The 19,257-nt window shown below is 44.1% G+C and overlaps 1 protein-coding gene across 1 annotated transcript in view; it reads right to left on the bottom strand.

The window, feature by feature from the left end:
- The window catches only part of LOC140714275 (netrin receptor UNC5B-a-like), a 314,021-nt gene that overhangs the window by 39,042 nt on the left and 255,722 nt on the right, over positions 1–19,257 (bottom strand). Inside the window, exons 7-10 of the mRNA XM_073025353.1 lie at positions 14,738–14,902; positions 13,601–13,633; positions 11,295–11,489; positions 6,355–6,741 (exon numbers count right to left, since the gene is read on the bottom strand). Of these exons, the coding sequence (XP_072881454.1) occupies positions 6,355–6,741; positions 11,295–11,489; positions 13,601–13,633; positions 14,738–14,902 (780 nt within the window). The remainder of the gene's footprint in view (positions 1–6,354; positions 6,742–11,294; positions 11,490–13,600; positions 13,634–14,737; positions 14,903–19,257) is intronic.

Below are 19,257 nucleotides of genomic sequence, written 5' to 3'. Positions count from 1 at the left end.
TTGTTGACATCTTTCCTATAATTCGGTGACCAGAACTGTACACAATACTCCAAATTTGGCCTTACCAATGCCTTGTACAATTTTAACATTACATCCCAACTCCTATACTCAATGCTCTGATTTATAAAGGCCAGCATACCAAAAGCTTGCTTCACCACCCTATCCACATGAGATTCCACCTTCAGGGAACTATGCACCATTATTCCGAGATCACTCTGTTCTACTGCATTCTTCAATGCCCTACCATTTACAATGTATGTCCTATTTGGATAATTCCTACCAAAATGTAGGGTCAAGGGTCATGGTTCAAGAATTCCCAAAAGGCAGTGAGGAACTACATTTCTTTGCAATATCTCTACCTGCTTGGTTATATCTTCCCAAGTCAGAGCTTGGACTAACGTGCCTCCTTTGGGAGTCTAGAGCTGGGCAGGTAATGGGCCTTGTTCAAGATGCATATGGAGATAACCAAAGCCTCAATGTTCACCTGAGAGGGGAAAATGTTTCTCCTTCCATTGAATTGTAGTGCTTTGTGGAGACAGTGTTGGGTACATCCTTCCAGTGTCTTGAGATGCCAGTTGAAGGGGGTGCAGTTCTTAGGAGGATTTGGGAGGACAGATATCGCTAATGCCCACCAGATCATAAGTTTGTGTGCCAGAACTGATCTTCCTACACTCTTTCCCTAAAACTATGGTAGCACAATGAAAGCATTGTGAACATTATCAGAAAGACTCAGGCCTCAGTTTTGACCTGTGAGAGGAAGATATATCGTTTTGGTGGATTGAGGGAAAGAGTGTTTGAAGATCAATTCTGGTACATGGCTTATGGCTTTATGGGTTTTAGTGATCCCTGCACTCCCAACTACTTCTGAGACTTGTTCTCCCTATTACAGGCATCCAATGTACTGGAAGGATGTTCCCAACACTGACTCCACAAAGCACTACAAACTCAATGGAAGAATAAACATCTTCCTGTTGCAGGTGAACATTGAGGCCTTGGTAATATTCATTGCACCTTGAGCAAGCCACATTACCTGCCCAGCCCTAGACTGCTGAAGCAGGCACTTTTGACCAAGCTCTGACACAGGAAGATATAACCAGAGGAAAAACTCAAGGGAGTCCTCGAGTCCCTAGTGAAGATGTTGGGAAATTTCATCAGAGACCTGAGAGTGAAAAGAAAAGGCAGGTTTCCTGAAGAGAGAGGGAGTGGTGGATTAAATGACATTAGTGTTAGAACTAGAGGGGAGTCGAGGAGAATTTTTTCACTCAGGGGTGATAGGAGTCTGGAACCATTTCCTTGAACAGGTAGGTGAAGCATTGAAACAACAGCTACATGGACACTTGGAAATGCCAGACCCAAGAGCAGCACAGTAGCGTTGCACTTAGCGCCATGCTTTACAGGCCAGGGACTGAAAGATTGGGGTTCAATTCCTGCCACACTCTGTAAGGAGTTTGTACGGTCTCCCCGTGGCCAAGTGCATTTCCTCCGGATGCTCCAGTTTTCTGCCGCATTCTGAAAGAGGTATGGATTAGGGATCGTGAGATGTCGGCTTGCTAAATTGGCGCCAGAAGCATGGTGACAATTGCGGACATCCCCCTGCACATCTTTGGACCGCGTTGGTTGTTGACACAAACAACTCATTTCATTTATGTTTTGACGCACATCTGACAAATAAATGTAACCTTTAATCTCTCTTTAAAGGGTGAGGAGTGAGATTAGACAGAACAGCTCATCAGCAGCAGGGACGGACAAAGTGAGTTGAAATGTCTCTTTGATTTGCATATTTATATTGGAGCAGCATGCACCATGCTCAACACTGTAAACAGGAAATGAAAATAAACTAGGAAATGTATGGCTGAAGCCAAGAACTGACCTTGGACGTTTAGGCAACTGGTTCCTGTTCAACTGGAGACAGGGCTGCTTACAAATTGAGTTCCCAGTTGTTATACAATATAGAGAAAAGAACAACCTGAAATTAGCATGATGGGAAGGGATGGGGTGGGGTTTGCAAATCCTGAGCAAGGCTGTCCCAATCATCCCCTGAGCCATACTGCACAAACAGATCCCAGGCAACTCTTGATCAAAGGTCAAGTACTCTAAATGTTAGAGTTGCTATGGAAAATCCATCATTGTGCTTTCAATTACATTTTAAAATTCAGCTCTCTTAGGTTGGGAGGAGGACTTGTATTTTTTTAGCACCTTTAACATCTCCTTCAGGATGTCTCAAAAATGCTTTACAGAAAAGTACTTCTTAAAGTGCAGTCATGCTAATAAGATAGTAACTGGCATCACCACTTGTGTACACTATTCTCCCAAACAGTAACTTAATAATGACCTGGTGACTCTGCCTTCGTAAAATTGGTTGATGGAGATAAATACCTCTCCCCCTTCTCATCATCAAAGTGAAGAACGAGGATAAGCAGGGCCTCATGAGGATCATCAGCCCAGATTTGCAGAGTTATGTTCCTGGAGGAAGGCTTGAACTGTCTTCCTCCTGAAGCTGAGATAAGGGTGCTACCCGTTGAGTCATGACAGGCAGCTGAACTGGGCTGGATTTGCACCTGCTAGGCATGACCTGTGGTTGAAAGGGATTCTCAAGGACAAGGCTCGTCAGCAGTTACATAGGAAATCATTTCCCACATGCTTCCTAACAATAGCTTCAGCATACACCACAGCAGCCAGAGCAGCGGGCTGGCTGACCAAGAGGCTGGCTGTCCAGCATCGCAAAGGCTAATGCAAAGATTATAGAATTATCATCCAGACTCTGAATTGGTCTTAGCTTTAGTCCCATTTAATTTCAGATGAGGGAGTGTGTCAGGGAGTCCTGGGGATATGAGAGATGAGGAGTAAGAATTCAAAAATGTAATGGGGGGGGTGGGTGAGAGAAAAGCCCTATTGTGGTGAGTATACCTCCCATTGTGCAGCCAGACAAATAGAAATTCATCCCTGACTGGCAGCAACATATGTAGTGTACATTTGTCTGGGTGTTTTGTTCTCTCAAGTCAATGCAATGAAGGTTTCGTGCACATTGCTTTGATGCTCACATAAAGTGCTCGGCACCACGAATGAATTCCTTGACAAGTGTGTGTACAGCACTCAAACCTCTCCCCCACCCCCAGTGCCTCACATGGATGGTTATTACCAACTGCATATCTGGAGAAGTGGTTTTCATAGTGACTTGCTGCCAACATTCACTCATTCATAAACCGATTAACTGTGTACGCTCTCATTTGTCTGGCCTATTTTTCAACCTAAACACTGTATGGGAAAGCTTCCCAGTAGAGCTGGAAAAGGCAAAACACTGATGCAGGTTATTGTTGAGGGCTGTGGTGGATTCAGTTACTAACTAAATAATAGGACCAACTGTTCTTATCAGAAGCATTCAGAAACACTGAGGTCTATAAATTCATCTGGGTTTCAATGAAAATTGGGTCGGAATTTAGCAGTGAGGCGGATTTGTGCTTTGATGGATATTTGTCTTTGCACAACATTTTCAAGAGCAGACATTGGCCTAATTGCTTTAAGCAGAGGAAGAAATTTAGTCCACCACATGAAACAATGTTATGCCATATCAGCAATAAGGAGGAATTCTGGATAGGAATCTGCCCTAAGGGTGGTAGCACTTAAACCTTACTTGCTCCACTGAAGTTACGTTGGTGTGCACATGAAGGACAGCCATGTGTACAGGCCATTTGGCCCAAATATTCCATGTCAGCATTTCTGTTCTAATCATGAACCCCCCCCCACCCCCAATTTCCTTCATAAATTCCGGTAAACCGACCCTGTGCTTACACACTATAAATTCTACAAATAAATCAGGGACATTTAAGAGACTCTTAGGTAGGCACATGGATGATAGAAAAATGGCGGCACTGTAAGAGGGAAGGTCCAGATTGATCTTAGAGTGGGTTTGAAGGTCGGCACAACATCACGGGCCGAAGGATCCATTCTCTGCTGTAATGATCTATGTTTCATGTGCTAGAAATGCCCAGATTCTTAGGCTGGCCTTGCTCTCAGAAGGTGCTGTTACATTGAGTTATACAACCAGAAAACATGCCTTTTGCTCACCACGTCTGCAACAAACATGAAGAACCTGTCTACACTAATCCTACATTAAACAAATTTAATCTCCCCACATTCCCGTTAGCTACCCCCCCCCCCCCATATTCTACCAATGCCCTACACACGAGAGGCAATTTACAGTGGCTTATTAACCTAATGAACAACATGCACATTTTTGGGACGTGGGAAGAAGCTGGAGCACCCGGAGGAAACCCACACGGTCACAGGTTGAGTGAGCAAACTCCACACAGGCAGCACCAGAGGTCAGGATTAAACCGAAGTGAGGTAGCAGCTTCACCAGCTGCGTCACCATCATCGAACTGTTAAACCTTACAACTCCAGCTTTGTTTATGTAGTCCTGATTGTTTATGTAGCACAGTAATGATTCCAGTGCACTTTAAATTCAATTCAATTGGGAAACAAGACTCTGGCCCTCTTCCCTGTTTATGCCTCCAAATTTTATATATCTCTAGTCTGCCACCCCTCAGCTTCTTTTGCTCCAGGGAACCCAGACCTGGCCTATCCAATCTCTGCTTACAAGTCACCCCCTCGAAATCAGGCAACATCCTAGCTTAATCACACATTCCCTGTGGTGTGGTAATCAGAAATGCACATAACACTCCAAGCACGGCCTAATCGGCGCTTTGCAATAAGACGTCCCAATTCTTGTGCTCAGTGCTTCAGCTGCTGAAGGCAAGCAAACCACACATTTTCGTCACTCGCCCACTTCACCCCCCACTGAATCTACTTGCGTCACCACTTCCATAAAGCTATGTACTGATACTCGAAGGTCACTTTGCTCAACAACACTCCTCAGAGCCCTGCTATTTACTGTGCATATCCTGCCCTGGTTAAACTCACTCACTCACTCATTCATCCACTTCCAGATATCCACCATTCACAAAAGCCTCAAATCTACTGATGATATTAATTGGGGAGACAGTTAAAAATACAGTGTGACTTCAAAGGCAGGGTTGGATCAGTTGATGTAGGGCCCAGGAGCAACCAGAGGAAACTCACAAGGTCATGGGGAGAGCATACAAACTCCTTACAGGTGGTGCCAGATTTGAACTCCAAAATGCCCAGGACAGTAATAGTGTTACGCTAATCACTACACTACTGTGGCATCCTTTGCTTATCTTCCTATTTCATCTTCTTATGAAAACCATTTGAAAAATAGGTTCAGTTGGATTGGAAAGGAATACCTAGTTCATCTTCTACCAGGGCCTCACATTGGACAATCAAGTGATAATGGAGCTGTTATCTAATGCTTTTTGCAATTGATTGAGTGTGTATAACAAACCAGACCAAAGGCAATGAATACCCAACGTTGCAAAGTTTGGAGAACTGAGTTCCTCCTAAATGCACTTCATAAATAACTCAGTCTAATTCAAATTAATGTGATATTGTATCCCAAAATGCTATTTGCTTCAGGCAATCTCTCTAATTTCCCTTGAATGGATCAATACCAACTGCTTCCACTGCCTCCTCGCAGAGTCTAATCCATACATTTTCCACTCATTCAATGAAATGATTTTTCTGCCAGTTAATATCGAAGTTCCTTCTCCCCTTCACTTGAGCCATTGTCCTGGTTCAAGTGCAGGCAGTGTGCTCTTCCTTCACCATCCTGGATAAAGTGAGACAGCCTGCCATGCTTGAATTCACCTATTTCCCTTAGAATCCTATAAAATTGCATTAAACACTACCTCTTAATCAATGGGATTCCAGTCTACATATTCTATAAACCAATCCCTCCATTTCCTGAGATATTCTGGCTAACTCAATTCAACGTCCTAGCTCCACTAGCTATCAATTACAATGGATTAAATGTTGGATTACATATGGCACTGTGCTATAGCTGATAACTGATGGACAGAGGAGTAACTGAAAAAGACAGTGCTGCACAAACTTAGAGCCATTAACAGCTGAGGAGTTCATAAATGTAGTTAACCCACTTATGATCCCAGTTGGGCAATGTTTAAAGTTAAAGGCAAGACCTACGGAGGGAAATAAATAGGCGACATTTTGGGCCAAGACCCTTCATCAGGGCTGAATAAAGAGGGAATAGTGGAAGGAACACAAAGCACCTAGAGGTAATCTACTTGGTCACGGGGAGAATGTACAATGTCCTTACAGATAAAGGTGGGGATTGAACCATGATTTGTGTTCGCTGGCACTGTAAAGCCGTTGTTGGCTCTCCACTGAGCAGGCTTGACAAGTTATTCAGTTCAAAAGGCAATCAGTGATGAATAATGTGTGCTGGTTTTAGAATGTCCAAATAAATGATTCACAAACCTGAATTGGGCACTGTCAGTCGTCCACCCAAACAGCCAAAGGTCCCACTGGCACAGTATCCCGGATCCCTGGGCAAGGTGCCCAGATGTTGTGAGCTCATTGCCTTGTTCCTCAGGTTCATAACGACGTTGTTGTCTCTGCTGTTGCCCCCTGGGTAAGTCCCTGGCGCTCCAGTCCCTGATGAGTCCACTCCGCCCACCAACATGGAGGAGGGCATCGAAGAATTGTACACCTTGATCTTCAAGCTGGGCAAGGCATCCAAGAGTGGGGAGTTGGTCATTGGTATCTTGTCGGCTGTATCCTGCAGCGTATACATAGGGCCTCGGTACGAGCCGGCGTTGGCCGTCAGATCTGGCTGGATCGATGAGCTCAGCAACTGGGAGTTGTCTGGAACAGAGAGAAATGGAAAAACATTGAGATTCACAAGGACCTGCAGAGACTTCAGCAAAGAATCTGGCCATTTGGCACATGAATCCATACTCTCAATCTCTGATCCATCTCATCCTATTGGGACGTCCCATATCTCAAGCATTTGTGTTTCATCTTGGTCATAAATTCTCCCTTCTGACCATTCCCTGGGCAAAACCTTTTCTTCTGAATTCCCAACCTGATTCAATAGTTTGTGCCCCTTCTTCTGGCATTTCCATCTTTCAGACCAAATCTACCTAAAGTGGAGTTACAACTAAAACAGATGTGACAGCGTAAAAAGAATGGCACAGACCATTCAGGGGGCTTGATGTCACCTAGAACAAAGGGGACTGCTTTACTGACACCTCGTCAACAACCCTAGATATTCACTCAATCTGTAGCAATGGCTGCACTTGCACCATCCACAAAATACACTGCAGTACTCACCCAGGGTACTCCGACAGCATCTCCCACATCACTGGACTGTAAATGACAGGTGCGTGGGGAAACCACTGAGAGGCAGGTAAGATTAGCTTTATTTGTCACAGGTACATCGAAACATCAAAACATACAGTGAAGTGTGTTGTTTGCACCATCCCAAGGATGTGCTGGGGGCAGCCCACGAGTGTCGCCACACTTCCAGCGCCAATGTAGCATACCCACAACTTAATAACTCTACCGTACTTCTTTTAAATGTGGGTGGAAACTGGGAGAACGTACAAACTCCTTACAGACAGCAGTGGGAGTTGAATCTCTAACTTACAATCACTAACTATGAAATAGTGTTACCCTGTCTTGTAGGGGCGTGCCTTATTCTGATTGTCGAAAGTCATGATTGGTTAGTTTAGAAACTGTGGCTGCTTCCCCCATTGGATAGCTGTTTGGTGTCCAGTTTCAAATATCCTGGGTATATAAAATGACATGTGGAAGGGGCTTGCTCTCTTTTCCCTTTGTTTTAGGCAATAATGGACATGATGATTGGGAAGATATGTGCTGCGCGCACTCTTAACCAAGTATGTTTGCTGAATGTACGTATATTTGGTGAGTATTCAGCTTTGTAGTTTCTATAACTTGAGGAATATAAATGTTTGGTTGAATTTTTACTAGTTGTAAATAAATGATTAATATACCAAATTCCTGTCTCACATGCCAGACCCGCAAATCTGATTCAACATTACACACGCTAGCCGCCACATTATCATGCTTTTAGGTTTCTCTCTAAGTTCTACACAATTGTGACTTATAATCTCCAGTCATTCATCATACCTGGGTCTAAATGCAGAAAATCCCCCCAGCAATTCATTGGGGGTACCTTCACCAGAAGGCCTGTAGGGTCTAAGAAAGTGGCCCACTCCTCCCTACTTTAAGGCCATAAATGCTGACTTTGCCAAGAAAATGCAGATCCCAGAAAATTTAAAAAAATAAAAATACAAATTAAATAACTGCAAAAGCTGAATGTCTGCAGTTGTGATCTGTGGGAGACTGTTGCGTGCAAATTCACTGCTGTGTCTCCAACATTACGCTTTGAAGATATTTTGTAGCACTGTCTTTGGGATGTGGGAGAGAACAGGAGCATCTGAGGGAAATGTTCACAGGGAGAACATGCAAACTCCACACAGACAGCACTGTGTCAGAACTGAACCTGAACTACAGGGGCTGAGCCACCCCTCTGTGCCGCTGTGTGTGACTTCTGCAGCATCTCATTGCTCCCTTATGAGCATATACAGTAAGACAGGAGTTCAAGTAGTAGCTGGTTGACTCAAGTTTTCTGACAGTAAGGACTAAACAGCATCAAAGAAATGCAGAAAATCTAAGCTATTTCCATGCAATAAAAACAGCATTTGTATTTCTTTTCTCTTTCCTTCTTCCATCACTCACCCTATATTCTCCACCTCCTGTTTTGCTGGAGGGTCATTGGGTATTCTAAATAACATTTGAAGCAAAATGGCACAGGACAGGGGAACCTAGCTGAACTAACAACACAGGTGACCCAAATCCCCAGAGAGCAGGGGGCTAATTCCCCTGTGCCCTGCTTGAGATTCCTAGATCAAGAAAACTACCGGTACAAATTCCACTAACATATGGAATGAACTGCGTTAAAAGATGTGAGTTATTAGGAACCTTGAAGGGGGAGCATTTCTGTTGTTTATTTAGTATTTCAGTAATATTTGAGTTATTTTTGTGTATAAGTTGACTGATTGGTTCATTATGGGTTATAGGTAGGAATGCGTTGATTATGTGTGTGCCTCGCTTGAAGTAAACTCGAAGTTACACCCGTATTTTCGGACTCCCATGAGTTCCTTTGAATTAGTTGAGTGTTTTGAAGTTATAAAGCATAAAAATTTCCAGTATTTTGAGTAAACAGAGTAGTTTTTAAAGTGTCTGAAGTGAACAAATAGCTTCTTTTTCTGATGTACAATTAGATTTATTATAAGTGACATATGACATGAAATTGGTTATTTTGCAGCAGCAGTACAGTGTAAAAACATAATTCTCTGCTTCGGAGAATATTGAGAGAACATCTACGTGAGATGTTGCAACAAACCTTTGCCCTAACTGAAGTCTTACAGTCAACAGAGCCACCATGGCAAATATCAAACTATTTTCATTTCCTGCTTCAGTACTTGATGAAACTGAAAATCAATCCTTTTAATAAATAGTTGAGGCTCCGGCCATTGTTGGGCTTTGCACTTCTACTGACACCTCATCAAAACAGCTGAATAGACCTGCCACGCAGTCGATGCAGCCACAGCTGTCACAAAGATAAGGCTTTGCAACGACTGTCATTTTCATTAAACCGGGTGAAAGCAATGACGTGGATTTAGCTTGTGTCCATGGCTTCATCATTTAGAAAAGCAAAGGTCTGTGTCAGCAATGACTCAGCGGGCTGTGTGCTTACCTTTGAGTGCAAGAGTTCTGGGCCCAGACACTGGAGCACAAAATGTCTGCTGGCACATCTAGCGCAGCACAGTCGTCCCTCGGTATCCACGGGGGTTTGGTTCCGGGACCCCCTGCGGATACCAAAATCCGTGGATGCTCAAGTCCCTTATATAAAATGGTGTAGTATTTGCATATAACCTACGCACATCCTCTCCTATACTTTAAATCATCTCTAGCTTACTTATAATACCTAATGCAATGTAAATACTATGTAAATAGTTGTTATACTGTATCGTTTAGGGAATAATGACAAGAAAAAGAGCCTGTACATGTTCAGTACAGGTGCAACCATCGTAGCTCTTTTGGGAATGCTGATGCTGCCTCGGAATCAGCCGATGCCGATTCTCCCATGATCTTTAAGTTCTTGAGGCTGTAGTGCTTTACATAGCTAGCCAGCCATCCCTAACTAACCTTAAGCTCCTTCCTCTCGCTCACAACATAAGTAGCGAACGAATGAGATGCGAGGCGAACAATGCTCAAACAATGAGTGCTGGAGAGAGACTGAGGATCTGTGAAATGGCGGGAGGCTACAGCAGGGTATGCCTACACATCACTTCACTTGCATGGATTCAGCGTAGTGCTCGGTGCGGCAAATTTGAGTTTTGTTTTTTGGAACTTTCTGGAATTTTTTTCGAATATTTTCGATCCGCGGATGCAGAACCCGCAGATACGGAGGGCCGACTGTACTGAGGAAGGGACTAAGCTGAGGGTCTTAATGGATGTAAAGGATCCAAAAAGGACATGGGAAGTTTTTGCTCTTAATTAGCTTCACTCAGGACACTAAATTCAAGAATGCATTACAAAAATCCTGCATATGTTGCAAACCTGAAACAAAAACAGGAAGGTACTGGATCTGACAGAAATGGAGAAGTTGGAAATGCAAGTTAAATTTCAGTAGGCTGGGGAGGATGGGAGTGAGCAGAACACAGGAAATGTCTGTGATAGGACAAGGCTACTTCAAGTTCAAGTCATTCAACCATGCATGAATACCCATGAAACCTGTTGAATGTTGAAAGTCCTCGATAGAGTGGAGGTGAAGAGGACGTTTCCTATGGTGGGGGAGTACAAGACCAGCCTCGGAATAGAGGGATGTCCTTTTAGAACAGAGCTGAGGAGGAATTGCTCACTGGGGCAGTTGCCTGCCTATTGAGCTTCTTGGTTCTGATAATGTGTTGCTGAAGATAAGGTGGTAGGATCTGTCTGGCAGGCGAGGATAGAACTTGGAACAGTCCAGCACAGGAACAGGCCCTTCAGCCCACAATGTCTGCACCAAACACGATGCTGAATTAAAATTAAACAGAGCCAGAAACAGAAAATGATGGGAAAACTAAACTACAGATCACACTGGACATTATCGTGTTGCTGTCTGTGGGAGCTTGCTGTGCACAAATTGCTGAACACACTTCTTGCACTGTAACAGTGACTGCTGGGCGTCAGATGTTGTGGGACATTCTGGGGTTGAAGACAATGCCTTAAAAATACAACTCTTTCCCCCACCCCCCATCACCAGGAAATACCTCAGGAACATCCAGCAGATGAACTTGAGAGAAGCAGGAGGACCAAGCATTGGCGAGGCGGTTCCGAACACTTACCCTGCCTGGCCTTTTTGAAGTTGACGGGCTGGAAGCCTCCGGTCAATGCAGCGGAGGAGTCGGTGATGTCCGTGTCAAAGTCACGGCAGCTCCTCTTGTACACGATGATGCCGAGCACCAGCATTATAACCACGAAGATGAACACGGCAACAACCAGACCCGCGTACAAGGCCACATCAGCAGTGGAATCCGCGGCTATTGAAAAGAGATGAAGGGTGTTTATTGGTAAGTCACTCTACTCTTTGAACACCTTCACCCATTCAAGAAGACTAAGCTGATCTATTCAGCAAGACTTCTTCAGCACAGCCTCCCAAATGCATGACCACTTGCTTTAAGGATAAGAACAGCCGGATTATCTCCACCACACATCTTCCTGACAAGGAAATACATCCCCATTGTTGCTCATTCTAACTCTGCAGGAACTGGAGCAGGAGTAAGCCAGGTGACCCCTTCCATCCATAAGATCAAGATTGACCTGACCTTGGCTTCATTTTCTTGACCACACCACAAACTTCGAATCCCTGCAACATACCAAATGTCTGTGTATCTTGGCACTAAATATATTCAATCATTCTGCCTGCACAGTTCAAAGATCCAGTCCACCTTCCGGGAGAAGAAACTCTTCAGTTCCATCTTAAACGGGTGGCCCCTTGTATTGAAATCCTAAGCAGCAATGGAGGGAGTACCTTCAGCAGGCAGACAAAGGGGGCAGCTCAACATCTGCTTAAGGGCATTTACAGTTGGCAACAAAGACTCATGTGCAAAATGAGGGAATGAGTAACAGGAGCCTTTCATGGAAACCCTCACCACGAAAAAGAATTAACCTGTCTTAGATTTTAAATGAATTGACATCTGCTGATTTACACTATGCGTGGAGAATGCCCCGCACTTTCATCAGCCCAAGCAGAAAAGTCTTTTCAAACTTTATTCAAAAAATGGTTCTGATTTTAAGGTTAGCTTCCCTGGCACTAGACTCATTAAAAGCTGGAAAACTTCCTCTCTATCTTGCCTCAATTCCTTTCAAAGCCATAAAAAAAACTTCAACTACATTGCCCCTCAACCTTTTGCATTCCAGAGACCACAAACTTGAGTTTCTGCAATTGCTCCACACAAGCTAATAGTTGTTTCGTGCTTCCCAGCAGACCATCCAAGGACAGTATATTTTCCTGGATACCCATATCTGTACATGGTTAAACACAACAATCCCACGCACTATAAAGGCAAAGCAGATTTGGAAGTTTAATCACTTCTAGCAATTCCTTCCATGGGACATCATTTACTTTAGAGCCTGTAGAGTAAACATACCATCCAGAAAGAGAAGGCAGTAAAATATCACAATTTGAGCTTCAAACTTAAGGACACGCAATCAACTGGGACGCTAACAATGACTGCAAGCAATATTTACTTTAGTCAAAGTATTAGGTAATGAGTGGAGCACCTAATAATGTACAGATCAAGGGCTCCACAACAACTAGAAATCAGCTCTGAAATCAAACACAATGTGATTCTTTCAACATTTTTGCTCCACTATCTAGTTAGACATGCAAGGTTACAAGAAAAAATAGTAATTTGTTAATGTCTCTGTTTAAACAGTTAGGCAAGGAATCGTATCACATAATTTCATGTACACTAATCCTCGGGGAGTCAGACTAACACAGCAATCAATGTTACACACACTTCAACATTGATCGGGCACCAACGGGCAGGGAGCATGGAGATTCATCACAAGGTGCTCAGCTCTGTTGAGGTTTCTCTCTCTCTATTCTTCACTCCCTCTCCCACCCTCTCTTCCTCCCCCCACTTACTCACACTCTACTTCCTTTCACTGACATTATCTTCCTCTTCAATCACACTCTCTCCCGCTATCCTTACTCACACTTCCTCTCTTCACTCATTTCCTTTCTTCCTCCTTGCTCATGTTCTCCTTTCCTCCTCTCTTCACTCATTTCCTCTCTCCCTCCCAGCTCATGCCCTCCCTTCCTTCTCTCTCACTCGCCGTCTCCTTGCTCGGGCTCTCTCCCTTCTCTTACTGTTTCCCCTTAACCAATCTCTCTCCCCTCGCCGATTCTCCTTGTCCCCTTACCCGCCCCTCCTCTCCGCTCCTCAACCCTTCCTCTCCTATCGGTCACTCACTTTCTCTCTCTTCCCCACTCACTCTTTCCCCCTCTTGCACATTTATATTTGTACCCCAGAGGATTCTAAAACATGAGGAAACCAGGTGACAGCCCCAATGTTTATCAAACACATCCACTCATATACATAATTAAAAAAAACAGAATGACTGAAATAATGAAATGAAAACTTACTAGAGTTTATTGGTTCATTTAATAGCTTTTTATCTGTTAAAAAGAAAATGAAAGTAAAATCAATTTGGAAGAAGTAAAAACAAACTGAATGAATGACAAAAAATGGAAAACTAAATGAAAATATAATTCTGATAGTACACAGGGTAGAGCTGTCAGATACATAGGAACCATTTTGTGATTCAGTATATTAAATGGACGTGGTGCACAAATGAAGTAAACTTAGATGATAAATGGCCACAGAGTGTAGAAAGGTGACTTGTCTATCACTCATGCATAACTCTCCTTTCCAACCTCTACTGTTTTCAGTTGGAGGACTGACAACAGTGTGAATTCTGCTTGCTATAAGTTTCTCACTCAAATATAATCTTAAATTTAGTGAGGCAGCTTTCCCCACCATGACTCGTTTGGTTGGTAGCCTTCAGATTGTGATTTCAGATCCACAATACAAAAAGGGTTAAATGATTATTACAGAAAGAGAAAATGAGAGGGAGGGAGGGAGAAGAAGAGAGAAGAGAGGGAGAGGGGGAGACAGAGAAAGAATGGATAAAAGACAGAAGGATGGAGAAAGTGGGAATGAGAAGGAAGAAGAGAGAAAGAGGGAAAGAGAGAAAAATAGAAAATCAAGTAAAAGCTCTCTTCTTTCAAAATGGAAGCCTTTATACATCATAGAGTCATCATTCACCTTTTCATAAGTATTTGTTCCCAGATCAGTAGCACTAATTGTGTACAGGGGGTTGAGTTATTTAAAATTATGAAGTTGATGAATAATGTCTGCAGGCTGTATTTCACAAATTAAATTAGTTTATTGTCATCACCAAAGCAATCATATTTTGGAAGCAGACATGACCGGAGAGCACCCGCACTAGGTGTCTTTCTTTGTGTGAGCTCCCATCCAAGTCCTCGAGATTTAAATCGAGCTGTGACAGAGCCGTGTTTTATTTCTGGAAGCAGCACTGGTTGTGAAGGTCCCGGGCCATATGTGTGCACGGGAGAAGTGGGGATTGCCTGTTTAATCAGGAGAGCGGTGCAGTTTGCAAGCACAGCATCCACCTGATGTGCCCAGCTCTCACCTGCTGCTCATGCCCGCCCCTGCAGAGAAATCCATCCAATTGCAAGCTGTGTTTTCTTTTTACTTACTTTGCACGCAGAGCCCATCTGTGCAGTTTTTGGACTCCAGTACCAGGCCGACGCAGTCCTTCCCTCCGTTTTTGGGTGATGGGTCCGTGCACTCACGGCTCCTCCAGTGGGTACATTCAGTACTGCAGGCTGACCATTTGCTCCAGCTCGTCCAGCCCCCGTCGACTGCATAGCAACACAAGGAGATAGACTGTGGGGTAGAATTACAACAGAAGCTGCGCAATCCTCTGTTCCTTGCGTGGAACTGAACAGAACTTACAACTCAGAAACAGGGTGCACAGTCCAACCACTCCACGCCAGTGCTTATGCCTCACCTGAGCCTCCTCCCACCTCTTTCCATTTCTTTCTAATCCTTTCCTCGTCTTTCAGCTACTCTATAGGATTGTTATAACTGATTGTTGCCTCATGAACCCTTGGGGGAATGAGTTCGACATCCTCATAAAAGCATTGGTGAAAGAGTATGGAGTAGGCTTTACAAATCATAGTAAAATTAGAGTGTAGTTCTGCAAAATGGAGCTCTTTACTTTGGTGAAGGCAGCGGCTGATACATGTAAAACTATGGGTTAACAGAGCGAGCTTAGATAAAGTAAGAGGAGGTCAAAACCACGAGTCATAAATATGAAACAGAGTCCAATAAACCTTCAGGGAATTCAGGGGAAACTTCTTTACTTAGAGAATGGTATCATGTTCAAGTTGGCATCTCACCAAGACCAGTACGTAGAGGAGACAGAAGGAACTTGTTTCCATTGGCAAGACGGTAGGTAATCAGAGGACACTGATTTATGAGAATTGGCAGAAGGAACAGGAGAGGGGTTGAGGAGAAATCCATTTACACAGTGATATGTTGTACTCTGGAATGTGTTGCCTGGAAGTGTGGCAGAAGCACTAAACATCAAAAGGCAATGTGATCCTCGGACGAAAAGGAAATAATTGCAGGAACCAAGGTGAAAAGATCGCTTAAGTAGGAGAGGGCTTTCAAAGAGCCTGTGCAGTCATGAAGGGCCTTCTGTGATGTAGTGTTTCAATGCGACCATTACGATGGAAACTCCTGAGATCTTTAAATCTATGTTCTTAATCATAGAGTCAACCAGCACAGAAACAGGCCCTTCAGTCCAACTCATTCATGCTGACCGAAAAGTCTATCTCAGCTCTTCCCATTGGCCTGTGTATGGCTCATATCCCTGCAAGCCTTTCCGATTCATGTACCTGTGCAAAGAGGTAAGCTTTATTTGTCATATGTACATCGAAACACTGAAACAGACAGTGAAATGCATCGTACGTATCAAATCAAATTAGCGAGGGTTCTGCTGGGCCTTGTGTCACCACGCTTCCAGCACCAACATAGTATGTCCACAACTCAGTAACTCAGAATGCAGGAGGAAACCCACACGGCCACAGTGAGAACATATTGTTACGAAAACCCCGTAACCAGGTAACTTACCAGCAAAGATAGATGGATCAGCTGAGTCTGATGCTACTATTTTTAAACGTTTTATTCAAAAAGGGGCACAAACGTAAGGTTAATACAAACATTCAGATCATATACGTCGTCAATACTCAATCTAAAACACCGGTGTAATAATAATTAATCAGAAATAAGCTCTATAGTTGTCTAGGAGTAATACTGAGTCCAATTGAATATTAAAGTCACTTAGAAATCTGCAGTCTTTTCCGTTTGGGAACCGCTGGCATTTCACGTGTTGGAGAGAGAGAGGACTGGTGAGAGAAAGAACACTTGCCCGTTGTCTTTGCGAAACAATTCCCTGGAATCAGTTGTTAGCTAAAAGCGATTTTCCTTTGGCTTCAGCCACAGATTCCCGATCCGGAATCTGACGCACGTGGCTTCCTAAAAAAAATGGCTTCCCGCTCCCACGGGAATCGGTATCATGCTTCCTTGGTGTCTCCTTGGTGCGTCTGAGGGTCCTCCCCTCAGACCCGCCTTTATACTTCTTCACGGGATCGCAGGTGTCAATCAAGTTGTAGGTAATGCGATCTCTCTCTCAACCAGCCCACTTTGCCCGAGGGCTTTTCAGGTGGTCTCCATGAGACAATAGTCAAAGTCACTTTTATTCTGCTTCTTGGAAGAACGTGGTCTTTCGCACGTCTCTCTCTCTTGGGTCAGTTGACCCCCCTTAACTAGAGTTCTTGCGATTTTCACAAAGGAGGGGGCCAACGGCATAACACCTCCCCCCATAATGGGTTTTTAACCAGCGGTTAAAACCAGGTTGACACAGGAATTTTTTTTTGAATCTACATACTACACAAGCTTTTCTCTTCACAGAGTACTACTGTTATACATTCAAGTCAGTATCTAAACAGGTAACAAGTACAGTGCCCCTTTTCTTTAATACCTTAACCTCATGTGCCATACTAACGCCTGGTAGCATCAAACTTCAGCTCAATAACCACCTTATTTATTTGCTTTCTTCAGCAACATAACTAAGGAGGTGTGATCTTAGCTTACATACATCTACAAAGGTTCATGCAAAAGACAAATTTTTATGTTACTTTCAAACTTAACAGTCAATCTTCCATGGGGTTGTCTATTATTCACATACTTTGTCGAAATCCCTTAAAACCAGATCCTGTTATTTAAAATGGCATCCCGTCAACCCTCGCCCCGTTTCCAGTTAAGCTTGTGCACCAGTGTGGAATAGGCTTTCGCCTGCTCCTTTCATATGAGTTATTTTATCAACAATGTGTTCCAAACTTAGACCATTTTCCGATTTTTCCACACAATTCTTTAATTTTAAGCAAGTTGTTGGTTTTATCTTCAGGACCCTGCATGTTATTAGCTTTCAGTTTAAACTCTTGGTCCAAACAGCATTTCAAATTCTGCCTTTTCACAGCACCCTCTTGAATAACAATAGCGTGTGGGGCACCTTTACATTCCAAATCAACCTGTAATTGATTCGCAGGCACCGTGTTACCAAGCCATTGTCTCTGCAGCCTGGTTGCTGCTTCTGACATCAATCCAGACATTAAATTTTCTTCCTTCGATTTGGGAATTACAGATTTCCCGTCTCCCTCCACAACAACAGTTATCTCCCCATTCGTAAACTCCACATTAACTCTGAAGACCCCCTTCTGTACAACCCTCTGGGAACTCACACTTCCCAAGGTTAACCCCTTTTTCCCCGAACCAGGTCTATCTGACTCACGAGGACGGCCGCCCCGTTCCCCTGAATCAAATACCTCAGACTTCCCCTGAGCTTCGTTACCAGGGTCAGCACCACGTGCATCCCCATCTTGGACACACTCAAACGGGACATTGGCCTCTTCCAGGCTTTCAACACCCGTACCTTTTTCAAATTCTAACGTCCCCCGATCCTTCCAGTTACTCTCTAGGCAGCCCCCCGTTGGGGAAGGCGCAACCCTGCGAGCTGAAACAACCTCCTCGGCCATTTCAGCTGACTTCTCCACAGCAAGGATACCCTTCCTCTCTAAGACTGCCCTCACTTCACTCTCGGGACCATCGAGACCACCTTTAGAACTCTCAACTTCTCCAAACAATTCTGCCAAACCAGACAGATCATCCAGGTCCACCTCTGGACCTTTTAACAGCTTTATCCGTTTCTCATCTTTATTTCCTACCTCTAGGACCTTTCTCTTCACTAAGGGGAGGGCTATCTGCTTACCCTTACCCCATTTCACTTTACTACTTTCTGTTTTACCACCCTCGGAACCCTCGTGGTATAGGGTCGGTAAAAACATCTTGGCCAAATCACTACTGGCCCGATTTAAACTGCTCTGGTTCTCAGCTGCTTTTCTCGACAGGCTGCGAGTGACCGCGCATGCGCGACAGCTTTGGGACTCCAGGGGCGGGGCCACCGTACTCGCCGGTCGGCGGGTCAGCATCATGGCTGCCCAAATCCTCCCTCCTGCTAACACACTTTGTAACAACGCGACCCACTGCTCTTGTGGCCACTTCTGGTTCACTGCCACCTTTTCAAAAAGCAAGAAATAACTATCAACATCCGTCTCCTCGAACGGAGGTACTAATCTCAGCTCCCAACTAACATCAAACCCCTCCTCTCTCTCTATCCCTTGAGCTCTTCGCTCTTGCCTTCGCCTGTCCAGCTCCAATTCATGGATCCTTTGTTTCTCTGTCTCTGCTCGTTCTTTCTCTCTCCCGACCACTTCTAGCTCTTTTGACTTAATTTCATGTTCCCACCGTAATCTCTCTATCTCTAACTGATCCGTCGTACCAGCGGGTACTTTTTCAGGGATATTTTCCAACTCCTCTGCTTCAAACACATTCTCCCCAATGTAATACTGAGTTATGGCCCTTCGCACCTCCCGGTTTTTCATGGACGACTTCACCTCTGCGAGGTTTAACCCCTTCCCCAAATTTAACAAGTCTGATTTGGTGGCCATCCCTAGCGCCTCCATAGTTGGGCTTTTCATAAATTCACCCACGTCCATCTTTGCTGGTTTCCTGTCTGGCTACCTGCGTAACCAGATTTACGTTTGGACTTACAGCCCGATTCACTGACCCTCCCGTTTGGTTTCAAATCCCG

The sequence above is a fragment of the Hemitrygon akajei genome, chromosome 21 (assembly GCF_048418815.1).
Source record: "Hemitrygon akajei chromosome 21, sHemAka1.3, whole genome shotgun sequence".
NCBI classification, from domain to species: domain Eukaryota; kingdom Metazoa; phylum Chordata; class Chondrichthyes; order Myliobatiformes; family Dasyatidae; genus Hemitrygon; species Hemitrygon akajei.
This window is presented reverse-complemented; position numbering and strand designations above follow the sequence as displayed.